The sequence below is a fragment of the Maniola hyperantus genome, chromosome 10 (assembly GCF_902806685.2).
Source record: "Maniola hyperantus chromosome 10, iAphHyp1.2, whole genome shotgun sequence".
In the NCBI taxonomy this organism is placed as follows: Eukaryota; Metazoa; Arthropoda; class Insecta; order Lepidoptera; family Nymphalidae; genus Maniola; species Maniola hyperantus.
The window spans coordinates 11,635,278-11,649,780 of record NC_048545.1 but is presented as its reverse complement, the minus strand read 5'-3'; the positions used below and the strand labels follow the sequence as shown (position 1 = coordinate 11,649,780).

Sequence of the window (14,503 nt, the reverse complement as noted above, 5' to 3'; positions counted from 1 at the left end):
TGATGAAGAGATTCTATATATTCACTGAGTGCTAACATATAGAAATGGCTTTATAAATCGTACGTAGGGCATCAACATAATCAACACTGTGCCTGCCATTGGCGATGCAGATACGTAATTCTTCCGACATTTTGTTCAAATATCGTCATATTTCAACAAATTAACACAAACCAATATTAAACTATACCTATAAACCTTCCTCTTGAATCACTCTATCTATTGGTGGAAACTGCATTAAAATCCGTTGCGTAGTTTAAAAGATCTACGCGTTCATACATACAGACAGCGGGAAGCGACTTTATTTTATACTATGTAGCAATATTTTATTTAAATACGGTATCAACTGTGAATATACTCGTAAATACAGAACTCAGAATATCGGAAGAAAAATAAACATGGTATTCCTAAAGAGACCGTTATCACATTTTTGCGCAAAGAATTTATATAAAATTTCTTTCATGGCGCGAACAGGTAAAATTATATTCATTGCCCTCCATAAAGTCACGTGATTTAACTTTTATTTTTTTATTGCATGGAAAAAATTTATGACGTAGTACCTACTTGAACTCGAGTAAAATATTATTAAAAGCTGCGACGCAATATTTCGATTTTGTAATGAAAATTATTTTTAAAAGTTAGGTAAACTGGCCCTGATGATATAAATATGTAAAAATGAAGTAGTAGATACGTTACGTAGGTACGCGTGTGAAGTACAGAGTTACAGCTACTGCATTTGGGTATCAAAGGAAAAGCTGACTGACTGACAGACTGACTGACTGATCTGGGGACTGACTGATTAGGGGAAGATTTTCTCAAAATTGTTTATTATCTCATACCTACGTCCTACAAGAAACCTACCTTCCAAATTTCAAGTTTTTTTTTTTTTTTTTTTTTTATATAAAAAGAATATTAGCCATGTTAAATGACTAATATTCCCCTTTCCTCTCCAACTAAGCGTCAAGCTTGTGCTAGGAGTAGGTACGACAATAGTGCAACGGGCGGGGTTTGAACCGTCGACCTTTCGGTTTTCAGTCCACTCCTTTACCCGTTGAGCTATTGAGGCTCTATAGTTTCTGAGATTTCGTGATTAGTCAATCTGTGAGTGAGTGAGTGGTATTTCGCTTTTATATACCTATATAGCTATATTTTACTATTCTCACTATAAACTCGGCAAGTTTACAGCAAGAGACCATGAAAGGAGTGCTACCTATTCCTTGCATTTCCAACAGAGAGAGGGATTTTAAAAAACTCTACCAAGAATATATTTTTAACGAGCTAACGAGGAACGAATGTTAAAATAACTTTGTACCTCTGCAATATAACTAGCGGGCTAGGATTAATTAATATTTGGAAGGGGATGATGTTGCAAATACCTAAATATTAAAATTCAACGTTGGTCTCTATCATATTGCTTCTTTTCCCTTAGTAAATTAAAACTTTATCTTAATACATTAAAGGAAAAATGGATAAGAACAAAAATATCAACGTAATAAGTACGTACATACGTACTGTACCCGTAGTACAAGATTTTACGTCTCACCAAACCAAACCAAATTCGAGAGTCGAAATACGGTCGAGTTACAGTAAACTGGATCTTAAACGCCTTGTTTTAAAGCTTAAGTTTGTCTACACTTCTACAGCCAGCGCTCCAAGCGGAAACATTGCAAAATTAAAATCAGTGGCATTGAATATTTGACTTCAATTCAAGGCTGTTTAGGTCCATTTTACTGTAACGCGGAAGTATTTCGACTCTCGAATTTGGTTTGGTTTGGTGAGACGTAAAATCTTGTACTACGGGTACTGAGCTCAAACCGGTATTATTATAATATATTTTCTGTATAATCCTTTCGTCCTAATTCAAGGGGCAGACCAATAAATTTCTGAAAGGCCGGCAACGCACTGTTGGTTCTTCGGGCGGCGGTAATCACTTAACATCAGGTGAACCGCCTGCTTGTTTTTTCGCTACTTTTATTTACAACAAAATAAAAACTTATTCAGCTACGGCGGTATATTTCTACATTTTACATACATGTCGTGATTAGCGTCAACCTAGGTGTAAGGTTGCCATTCTAGCAGCATCTCGGTACCGACACCTTCGACCAACTCTAACGGTTGTTTCGAACTGTGCGCCCTGCCCATTGTCACTTCAGTTTCGCAACCCGTTGAGCTATATCAGTTACTGTGGTTCTCGTACGGATCTCATTTCTGATTTGATCACGTAGAAAAACTCCAACCATAGCTCTCTCCATCGCCCGCTGAGTTACTCTGAGCTTTCTTATGAGGCCCATAGTTAGCAATAATGTCTCGGATCCATAAGTCATCGCTGGCATCACGCACTGTCCGAAGTCTTGGTCTTCAAGAACTGAAGAACTTTGGACGAGAAGACGTCTCAAAGCTTTTCGAAGCCCAGTTGAGTTGGATTCAGCCAACTTTTTTTAATACAGCTTTAATATAGAGAGAAAAATTACAAACGACATTGTCGTCTACAAACTACGCCATTTGGTAACGTTACTACATCATAAAAGCGTTCATACGACTGTTACACAAATTGGGAAGAGTTATGTCTGTACTATCATATTAAAGAATCATCACAACGTAAATCCATACTAATATTATAAATGCGAAAGTGTGTATGTCTGACTGTCTGTCTGCTCGCCTTTCACGGCCCATCCGTTCAACCGATTTTGACGAAATTTGGTTGCTGTACAAGGTCTTTGAGTAGTATGTACCGTTTGATCCCGATGGGCATCAGCTAGTCTACTATATATTTTGTGACGGTTTGAACTAAATATCGCTCATTCAGAAGTTGAACTTTAATTAGGAGTTGGATCGCGAAAGTTTTTCCTAATTTTAAATTATTTAAATTCCGAAAGGTTCAAGGTTTGATGCAAGTCAGACGGTAACTAAATGCACTTTTAGAATGAAAGTAAATAAAGAAGAAAGCGACTCTTCTAAATTTCGAAAGTTTTTAAAAGCGATTTATAAGTGAGCTAAGTTTTAACCTACAACCGCGGCGCGGTTCAAACGGTTCGCTTTTGTTATCCCGTGGAATTTTAGCTGAAATATCGCCGCAGTCTCAGGATTAGTTGGATGGGGATAAACGGAAGTAGCGACACTATTTCAATTCCAACCACCTGGTCTGGTCGGGAACCTTGCGCTACACAGTTTATGGTGCTAGTTATTTTATTAATGTCCGCAATGAAATATGTGCTGTGAGGTTTGGTAAGAAAAGCTTTCTGTGAAAATGTGGAAGTTCCAGTCACAAAAAGATTCTTTTTTTAATTTATAGACTAGCGCTTGGCTGCAATTAGTCTTGCTGGCAATTGATGATGCAGCCACCTAAGATGGAGCCTTAGCGCTTGCATAGATTTTTTTTAAATTCAGATACAAGTTAGCCCTTGACTGCAATCTTACCTGGTGGTAAGCGATGATGCAGTCTAAGATGATAGCGGGCTAACATAGAAGGGGTATGGAAATTTCATTAAACCCGTTTGGTTGCTACACGGCATCGCTTGGCGGCACGACTTTGTCGGTAGGGTGGTAACTAGCTACGACCGAAGCCTCCAAACAGACCAGACTTTTTTAAATTATAGTCTGGCGCTTGGCTGCAATCAGATGTGCTGGCAAGTGGTGATGATGCAGCGTAAGATAGAGCGAGGTCGTCTAGATGCCTATTCACTCTTGACTTGAAGTAGTTATATTAATGGAGGGTAAAACTAATGCTGGAAGGGCATTCCATATCCTAGCGGTTCGAAATAGAAATGATTATTATTACAAGCAGTTTTCGAATAACTATCTTCGAGTGAATCTGTAGGTCGATTTCGTAGAACTTGCATCAATCACTATTCCAATCGTAATTGTTGTGATTGGCTGAATTTGTGCGATTCTTATTGCAACAATGCATTGTAGCCAATAGTAAGCGAGCGTCAACCAATCAGAGGTGATTGCGATCGTGACAATGTAGCTGTCATTCTACCGCAATCGAGCAGCTGATACAACGATAGATGCTTCAACACTACGAGACGTGTCAATCCACATTGATCACAAGTACCTACCGGCATAGACGTACAAGCGATTTTAGCATTCCGGTACAATACCACGTAGAAACCGATAAAATAATGCCACACTCCTTCGAAGTTAGTGCAGTTCTAGTTCTATCTTGGCAGTGTGACTTCAAGAAATAAAAGTTAAAAACGAATTGCTTTACAAAAATGCTATAATTAATCTTGTGGATTTTTTGTCTTCAAATCACTTGGTCTTTAAAAAGCAATTAAGATTTAAAGCAATCAAGTTTTCTTTGTAGGTACTTTGCAAAAGAAAGGCATAAAGATAAATAAAAATAAGTAATATGTTACTCTCTATGTCTGCTAGAAGCTCCAGTTACTAGTCTAAATATTATAAAAAGAAAAGTCTGGACTTACTGACTGACTTTCCAATGCCCAGCCCCTGGACCTAGAAAGATAAACTGCACAGAGGGTCCCTTTAAAATGTAGACAAGATAATTTTCAGAATTTCCACGGGAGGAAGTCGCGGATGGTCGCTAGTATTCGTATAGGTATATTTAATTTTCATTTCATACATTGTTAGGGTTCCGTGGGTATTTCCAGAGAAAAAAGCAACCTTTATAGGATCACTTCATGTCTGTCTGTCTGTCTTGTCTGTTAAGGGAATCAAAACTATAGGGTACTTCCCGTTGACCAAGAATCATGTGGCAGGTAGCAATAATGTCTTAAAGCACAAATAAAAAGAAAAATCCGAAAACTGTGAATTTGTGGTTACATCGCTAAAAAATGTTATTTTTGTACGATAGTACGGAACCCTTCGTGTGCGAGTCTGACTCGCACTTGACCGCTTTTTTATTGTTAGACATAGGGTCACTCGGCCCTTTCACGACCAGTTAGTCGACTTGGTGTCTTTAAAGTTACGTAGCTCTTCAAAATATACCTTTTTAGCCGATATTACAACTTAAATCGATAAAAAAAGCATTAAAGAAATTAATCACTATATGTTTTAAGCATTTTAATTTCTCTTTTATTAGCAATATTCCGATTTATCGAAAAGGGCGTTTTTTTCAGTTTACGACCATTCTTCGTTAGTTCACGGCCACACTTTCGTCAGTTTACGACCATTTAAATGCCACTGAAAAAGGAGCTTTCGATGTATTTATTTAAAGTCAAAAATAAAAATAACAATATTTTCTCTGATATCACGTTTATTTATTTCTTCTATTAATTATTAATCAATATGTTTATCAAAAAAACTAACAAAAATAACTAAGTAATAATATCGTATCGAAAATAGATAGTGGGAAAACATAATTAATTATGATTTTTTTTAAATATCACGTTTATTTACTTCTTCTATAAATTATTAATCAATATGTTATCAAAAATAACTAAGCAATAATTTCTTATCGAAATTAGAATATAATGGACAAAAGTAATTAATTATGATTATTATTAATATTAATATAATAAAAAATTATATTATTATATAAATTACTTATTATTATCTTGCATACAAAATGGGCATATGTAATCCGATATTGCTGCTTCAATATATGGAACTTGTTCCAACATTGTACATTTTAGATGGAACCAGCGGACGCATTTATCACAGCCGATATTTTTTTCCGAATCATCCTCAACGTCGCTTATCAAGTCTTCATAACATTGTCTGCATTGCAAAACCTCCTTTTTTGAGGTGCTCTTCACCACTGTCCTTTTTTTCTTTATTCTTTTCTCTTTTTCTTTAGCTTTCCTATCTTTTTCTTCTGCTTTTAATTGTCGCTTTTGTTTTTTTTTCCATTTCTAAATTTTCTTTATCTTGGTCTTTTTTTTGGTAATAAGCTCTCCAAGCTTTAGAAGAAATTGCACTAGGTAATTTAGGTCCAATCTTTTTATCTTTTGGTGCTGGTGGCTCCGGAAAATGTAAATGTTTTTCGAAGATATCATCAAAAGACATGTCATTTTGTGTTTGTGATATTTCGAGTTCAGAAAATGGCAAAACCGATATATCGTCTAAAGATATATATGAGCCAGGTCGAGGTAAACTTATATTTGCAGCATCAGTAATTAGTTCTGTGGTCAAAATGTTGATATTCGGGCTTGAACATGAAGCAGGAGCTGGTGGCGTAATAGTGTCAATATTTGGGTTGCAACTTGGAGCTTGTAGTGTAAAAATATCAATATTTGAGCTGAAATTAGAGGGATTATTCAGGCTGGAACAAGCAGTAGTTTGTGGCACGATTCCAGGCTTATCAAAGTTTAAATTGTCTGGAGTAACTGCACAGTTCGTTTCAGTCACGAGGTCTTCAAGTATGCTCGAACTCTGATTAGAAGTTGCAGATGTTCGAGGCGTCTTTGACTTGGAACGGCGATTTTCGATGAATTTTGCTCTAGCCTTCTCAATTTCTTCCAGAATAGGCGTTACTTCAATATTTCGACTGGCCAAGTCTGTCTGGATTAATGATATAACCTTCAAGGCTGCATCGAAATCTCTTGCATACACCGTTTTTGCTCTATTTGATGTTGGACTTATTAGTTTCTGTAAGTCCTTGACACATTTTGTGTAGTCTACGTTATTTTCATTTAAGGGGTACAACCCACATTTTCGAAACCCATTTTTGATGGTCTCGTCCGAGTCAATTAAAGTGAAAGTCTCTTTAAGAATTTCACAAAAATTAAGTTTAGTAATGGTTTTGTTAATGTTCTCAGGGCGAACCTGCCAATTCCTTACAGTATTTTTCCACTTTTGCTTCAGCGGCCTAAACACGCTTACGTCAGCCGGCTGAAGCATATGCGTTGTGTTAGCTGGTAAGGCATATAATATTATGCCATTTTGGTCACAAAACTCACTCAATGAGTATGTCATATGAGACTTGTGCCCGTCTATAAATAGAATCACAGGCTTTTTGATACCGCTTTTGGCTATCCAATCATTCAAATCATTACATACATATTCATAGAAGACTTCGCTCTTCATCCAACCGCTTTCGGAACGTCCAAGTACCCATGATTCTGGCATATTATCAATGATAGCCTTAGGAGGTCTTACGTAGGGGAATATTACAAGGGGTGGGCATAATTTACCACTTGCTGTAAATACCACCAATACAGTGATATTTTCTTTTTCATTATTTTGTTTAATTACATATACGTTTTTGTATCCTCTAGGTCCCAAAACTTTACCACTCTTTGGGCACAGAGAGAATCCGGTTTCATCTCCGTTAAATATCCTGTCTGGTTCTTCAAATATGTCCAAAGCAGCAATAGACGCCATATAATCTCTCAATTCCTTGAACCACGACCTTATGCGGGTCTCGGTTACTGCGGCTCGGGCATTGTTAATGCCTTCTGGTACTCTAATACTAATTTCGGGATGTCGTTTTAAGAAGTTGTGGTACCAAGTATCACCTGGCTTACCCTCCTTAAAAGGGTTTTTAATTCCAGAATCGCGTACCTAATACAGGGTCTGGGCCTACTTTAGGCATTTTGCTCGCTGCTATTTTACCCGACAGTCGATCATAAACGATCGTTTTTGGCACCCCATAAAACCGGCAGGCTTCTCTTATTCCCATTTTTTTGTTTTGTATGTCTTCTATTGCTTTCATTAAATTTTCTTCCTTGTAGTTGAAAAGACTACGTATGGTAGACTTTTTTGATACCGCCCGCGCCTTCTGCAAAATACATTTTACTAAAGTAAGTACATTAAAAAAACAGAAAATATCATATTAGTGGTAATATATATAATATTAGTAGTAATTGCAAAAATAAATTGAAAATGTAACCATGTTAGTTGTATTTGCAAGTTATAAAAAAACTTGTATATAAAATATGCAATATACATATTATAAACAGAAAATATCAACGTGTTAGTGGTATTTGCAACAAGTGATGAAATAATGTATGCCTTTGGTGATTTTTATACATAAGACCTCATAAAATCATCGTTGCTAAACAGTGTTAATTAAGGGTACTTGGATATTCACGAAGTTGTTGATGAAAAGTGGGTTATTTTATGAATACTTTAATAATGATTTCAGTGGTTATTTTAATAATGAGGCTGAAGTTGTCGTATAAGAAGCTTCTGCTATTTGATGAACTTTCTTGAAATCATGACATACCCTTGCCGAAAAATAAGCAACGAAGTCGGATCTCCACCAAAATGTTGATAATCTTACTTCTATATAGAAGTAATATATACCGACTTCCTATCTTTCTATCAAAATGGTTCATTGTCATAATATTATTGTAAGCTAGGTAATAATTTAATAGATCATACCAACTTATCTTTATCGTTTGCTTTTTTCTGTTTATTTTTTTTCGGTTTAGGTGGTGGAACCATCTGTAAATAGAAATAAAACACATGCAACATATACCAAGCACCAAACCCGTTAGTACGCAGTCAGACATCTTTGTGAAAACAGTATAAGTTTATTACTGTTTAAATAATATGGCCATACCGAACTTAATTATTTATAAAAGAAAGAAAGTAGGTTTCAATTCAATTTATCGTCAGAAATCTTCGTGAACAACACTAAACATTTGTGTATGAGAAAAGAAGTTGGTTCTCGATCATAGTTAGGTCTTTTGCCACATCACATTAATATTTCTGGTTGCGATTAAATCAATAAACGATCGCCAAAATATAGACATTAAATTGATGTTCTTATAGTCGCAAGCTAATCAGTAGGTATACGACCACCAAAATGTAGTCAAACTAATGAAAATAACTACTTGGTCGTTAACTAGTCTGTATACGACCACCAAAATGTAGTCAAACTAATGAAAATAACTACGTGGTCGTTAACTAGTCTGTATACGACCACCAAAATGTAGTCAAACTAATGAAAATAACTACGTGGTCGTTAACTAGTCTGTATACGACCACCAAAATGTAGTCAAACTAATGAAAATAACTACGTGGTCGTTAACTAGTCTGTATACGCCCGCAAAAAACTGAGACTTTTGTATGTAATAAAATTGGTGGTCGACAGATGATCCGTTCCCGACCACTTTGTATTTAGCTATCTTAATACATTTAGATTTCTAGCTTTTATCTATATTTTGCTGGTCGCAATCTGACATCTAAATAAAGCATGTTTATTAGGATGCCAAGAAACAATAACATTTACACCCATATAAAGCTGCATGTTAGAAAAGCTGAAATAAGATTCGATGAAAACCGCTCTTTTACGACCATGTGTTCGTAAACGGAAGGAAGCTAAGTTTTAGTCAGCCCATTGGCGACCACCCTTATTTATATTAAATAAACCATTTTTTGAATCAAATATGGACTCAAAGATATATAATCAATCATACTCTAACACCTCAAGTGCAATAAGTATGCACAAACTTTACTAAAAACATGTTTTACTTACTGTTGAAGTTTGCCTCCTCACTAATTTTTTATTAACTTTTTGCTCCAAAATCGACACATGCGCTCCGTCTCAGATTCGTCAACTCACTGAGAGACACTAACAAATACTGGTTCAGCCAAATTTTACTTGAGGGAAAGAGATGGACAGAGCATGCTCTTGCAGCAAAATGAACGATCGCTGCGTTATTATTACAACTATTTTTGGTTGTTTTCTGAAAAATGGTCGGGAACAGGCTGTGGTCGCCAAACCGGCCAAATGACCCTAGTTGTGTTTTTTTATACTTTGTAATTTTTATTCTAAAATTTGCTCTAAATAGCAAAGTTAGCAACGAATTCATGGTCCACACTCATTGAGATTGATGGCTTCTCCAAACGGAGGAGATATCGAGAATGGGATTCGATTACTGTAAAGTATCCCGGCAATATGTCTCGGCTACTCGGAGAGGTTATTTATTATCTTCTTCACCTTATAAGGCGACGTGACTAGGCTTCATTTTTGTCCAGCATTTGGAATTTTCACATTTATCTTCAGAAGGTCCTTTTTTGAGTTATCATTTTTGTTTTGAAATTAAATTAATTTATTCATTTCATCTATGCGACATCATATGCCACTTACGACATTATGTTCAAACTCTACCACGGCCCGGGTCGGAAAGCAAATTTTATTGAGAAGAGCGCGATTCGTTTAATCGTTCGTAAAGATTCTTTGAGCATTTATTGATTACTAGCTCATGCCCGCGACTTCGTACGCGTGGATTTAGGTTTTTAAAAATCCTGTGGGAACTCTTAAATTTTCCGGGATAAAAAGTAGCCTATGTCCTTTCCCGGGTTGCAAGCTACCTCTGTACCAAATTTCGTCAAAATCGGTTGAACGGTTGAGCCGTGAAAAGCTAGCAGACAGACAGACAGACAGACACACTTTCGCATTTGTAATATTAGTATGGATTTTTTTGTTTATCAAGTCTTTATGTTGAATTCATCACTAAACTATATAATGAATGCAAAAGTGCGTATGTTTCTTGGTTCATAATTCAATAACGCCTCAACAGAGCAACAAGATCGACCTGAATTTTTGTATGGAAGTTTATCTAGCGGTTGTGAAATAGGCCGTAAATATTTTGTCGATAATAATCGGACCAACCACAGACATAGATATTAGTTCCTAGAGCGGATCTACAAAATTTCTTTGAGTTTGATTGTTTAGTATTCAAATGAGAACCAAACTACTTACGTCTGTTTGAAGCATAAACCACTCTTAACTTTATTTTCAAACTCTTTATAATTCGAAGTTACCCATTGCCATAGTGAAATAGCATCTTAATCCCAATGGCATCAAAATTGAGGAGGAATACGTGTTTTCCAATGATAAAACGAATACCGTCTGCCACTTGCAGTCTAACATCTCTCTTGCAATAGTAATGTAAATTGAATTTGCCTCTAAATGTACTTACGTGCCGCTGCATACTTTGAAGAAAGCATACCAAATAAGAGTTCGGACGTAAAAGGAGTTGCGACTTTGAAATGGTTGACCGTTTTGTTTCATACTCCAAAACGTATAAGTACACCTAAAGGTTCGTACGCACCTGAGCGGCGCGGCGCGGCGCTTCAGTGAGCTTCACGTCGCGGCACAGAGCTTCAAAATATCATTTCTATCATTTTGTATGGCGCATATCGCACTAGAGCGGCGCGGCGCGGCGCTTCACCGCGCGTTGCCGCGCGGCACGGCTGGAGAGAATATTTTGAAGCGCACTGAAGCGACGCGCAGTGCAGTGACGCTAGTGCGACATACCCAGCGGCGCGGCGCGGCGCTTCAGTATGCGTACGTCGCTCGAATAAGATACACGCGCATCTTGTTAGGTATTTAAAGTACAGGCAAGAATCGGCAAGATAGACCTCAAAATAAATAACGTAGGTTTAATTTTTGACACATGACGTGTTCCTCATGCTCTTAGAAGTATATCCTCAAAGGTCCCAACCCCTAGGATGTCGGCTTCCCCCCTTCCCAGTGTCTAAATGTATAAATGTCTCTCCGAGCGTTATGAGAAAACATCAATGGTAAAAATAATCCTGATTAAATAACTATAATATATTATGTACATATTATACCTACCTACTTCATCTAGGTAGAATTAATAGTTTCGGAAATATGCCTACCTATTGTTGTACTTGTATTTATATTATACTAGCTTATGCCCGCGACGTCGTCCGCGTGGACTACACAAATCTCGAACCCCTATTTTACCCCCTTAGGGGTTGAATTTTCATAAATCCCTTTTTAGCGGATGTCTACGTCATATTAGCTAGTTAGCTAGCCAGCATGCCAAATTTCAGCCCGATCCGTCAAGTAGTTTGAGCTGTGCGTTGATAGATCAGTCAGTCAGTCACCTTTTTCTTTTATATAGGTATTTAGATATAATATGTACCTGTGTTTACCTGCCTATTTTATATATTCTATTGCACATAAAACAAAGACATTTTGCGAAAATGCTTTTTCTAATGTAATTTCCACAGAACCTAAGGGACTAGCTGATGCCCGCAACTTCGTTCGCGTAGATGTAGGTTTTTTAAAAATCCCGTGGAAACTTTTTGATTTTCGGGATAAAACTAGCCTATGTGTAGGTACACATAGGCTACTTTTATCCTACAGGGTATAATCTATCTCAGGTATATAGGTACTAGTAGGTAATTCCCGGAAATGTGCTCACCTATAGAAAAATCTAAATCCACGCGGACGAAGTCGCAGGCATCATCTAGTTGCATTTTTTTTTAGATTTTTAATCCCGTGTGAACTCTTTGATTTTCCGGGATAAAAAGTTGCCTACCTCTGTCAATTCCCGGAATGCAAGCTACCTCTGGTCCAAACTTCATATAAATGGGCCTTTAACAATCCTGTGGAAATTCTTTCATTTTCCAGGATAAAAAGTAGCCTGTCCTTCCCCGGGATGTAATTCAACTTTGTACCAAATTTCATCAAATTCGGTTAAGCTGTTGAGCCGTGAAAAGCTAGTAGATAGACAGACAAATACACTTTTGCGTTGATAATAATATAAGTATGGATATGCATAAATATTTTTTTATAATTTCCATAAAAACTATCATCATCTTCATCATCATCAACCGATAGATATGTCCACTGCTGGACATAGGTTTCTTGTAGGATTATATTACCGACCTGTGTGGTATACCTATTGTTTCTAATGTAATTTCCACAAAAACTATTAGGCAATAGCATATAGAATTTTGTCTTCGACATTCTGAAGTAAATGTGAAATGGTACAGAGTCATTAAGAAGGCGAGGAAACAAAATGTGATATCCTTCTTGATAGCGTGACTTTGGTATGTCAGCAATCCATTTCTTCTTCTTTTTTAGGGTTCCGTACCTCAAAAGGAAAAACGGAACTCTTATAGGATCACTTTGTTGTCTGTCTGTCTGTCTGTCTGTCTGTCTGTCTGTCTGTCTGTCTGTCCGTCTGTCTGTCAAGAAACCTACAGGGTACTTCCCGTTGACCTAGAATCATGAAATTTGGCAGGTAGGTAGATCTTATAGCTGACATTTGGGGAAAAATCTGAAAACCGTGAATTTAGGGTTAGATCACACAAAAAAAATTAAATTGTGGTCATGAACTAATAATTAGTATTTTCAACTTTCGAAGTGAGTGACTATACCAAGTGGGGTATCATATGAAAGGTCTTCACCTGTACATTCTAAAACAGATTTTTATTTATTTTTATGCATCATAGTTTTTGAATTATCGAAATCATACGACTGTAGTACGGAACCCTCATTGCGCGAGCCTGACTCGCACTTGGCCGGTTTTTTCTCTTCGATAATTCGTTCTTCTTCTGCACAACAAAGAAATAATAATCAAATCCTCTTCACTGTCGCTCATCTTGCGACGTTGTTGCTCGTACGCGAACGGGTGTAAAAGTGACGCGCAAGTGACGCGAGCTGCCGCGTACTGAAGTTGTAGTGCGGTAGGCACCGTCGAGCGGCCTGAGGTGAAGCGTTCTGCAGTCGGACTGAAGCGCCGCGCCGCGCCGCTCAGGTGCGTACGAACCTTAAGACATGAATTTTGTAGTACAAGAAACACTTCCTTTTTGGAAGTCGGTTAATAAACCTTTAATTGGTAAAGTTAATCTAAAGTAACTAAAGTAAGTTTAGTTTAATCTAAAAAATTTTTTTCGAATTATCTTTATCATTAACAGGAGAATTACGTCCATCTTCTTATGAAGTTTAAGATTTTTTTTTAAATAATATTAGACTCTTAATCATTCATTCATTATCTCAACCCATCGCCCACCTACTACTGAGCACGGGTTTCCTCTAAGAATGAGAAGGTTTTAGACCACAATTCACCACCATAACCATGGACACGACCGATAGACAAACAGACAACGAAGTGATCCTTTAAGAGTGCCTTTTTTCCTTTTTAGGTACGGAACCCTTAAAAAAAGTTACACCTTCAACCTTGGCGATCTTCCTGGCGCAGTGTTAAGCACTGTGGTCTTATTAGCGGGACGTTCCGGATTCGTTTCCTGACAAGCGTTTGGAATTTTATATTTTCTAAATGTCTGGTCTGGTCTGGTGGGAGACTTCGGCCGTGGCTAGTTATCACCCTACCAGCAAAGCCGTGCCGCCAAGCGATTTAGCGTTCTGGTACGATACTGTGTAGAAACCAAAGGGGGATAGGTTTAATCAAAACGGCCATACCCCTTCGAGATTAGCCCGCTTCCATCTTAGACTGCATTATAACTTACCACCAGGTGAGATTGCAGTCAAGGGCTAACTGTATCTGAATAAAAAAAACCGGCCAAGTGCGAGTCAGACTCGCCCACTGAGGGTTCCTTACTACAATCGTATTTTATCGACATTTTGTACGATAAATCAAAAACTATTATGTATAAAAATAAATAAAAATCTGTTTTAGAATGTACAGGTAAAGCCCTTTCATATGATACCCCACTTGATATAGCAATCTTACTTTGAATGTCGAAAATAGCAATATTTGTTCGAAAACATATTAATTTTTTTCTTGTGATGTGACCACAAATTCACTGTTTTCAGATTTTTCCCCTAATGTCTGATATAAGCCCTACCTACCTGCCAAATTTCATGATCCTA

At 37.1% G+C, this 14,503-nt stretch overlaps 2 protein-coding genes across 9 annotated transcripts in view; both read right to left on the bottom strand.

The window, feature by feature from the left end:
- Positions 1-14,503, bottom strand: part of CASK (peripheral plasma membrane protein CASK) — a 306,261-nt gene that overhangs the window by 238,280 nt on the left and 53,478 nt on the right. The window lies entirely within an intron of this gene.
- On the bottom strand, positions 4,880-9,463 carry LOC138402875 (uncharacterized). Of its 2 annotated transcripts, XM_069501291.1 has the most exons (3): positions 9,383-9,463; positions 8,284-8,346; positions 4,880-7,678 (listed from the first exon to the last, which is right to left on the bottom strand). In XM_069501291.1, exon 3 carries the CDS (start codon positions 7,279-7,281, stop codon positions 5,761-5,763), a length of 1,521 nt encoding a protein of 506 aa, XP_069357392.1. In that variant the 5' UTR covers positions 7,282-7,678; positions 8,284-8,346; positions 9,383-9,463; the 3' UTR covers positions 4,880-5,760. The 2 variants fall into 2 exon arrangements, with proteins under 2 accessions (XP_069357392.1, XP_069357391.1); XM_069501290.1 differs by having other exon boundaries at positions 4,880-8,346.

Coding starts and splice junctions, on each gene's coding strand:
- LOC138402875 (XM_069501290.1), bottom strand. CDS start 7,281: ATGGCGTCTATTGCTGCTTTGGACATATTTGAAGAACCAGACAGGATA.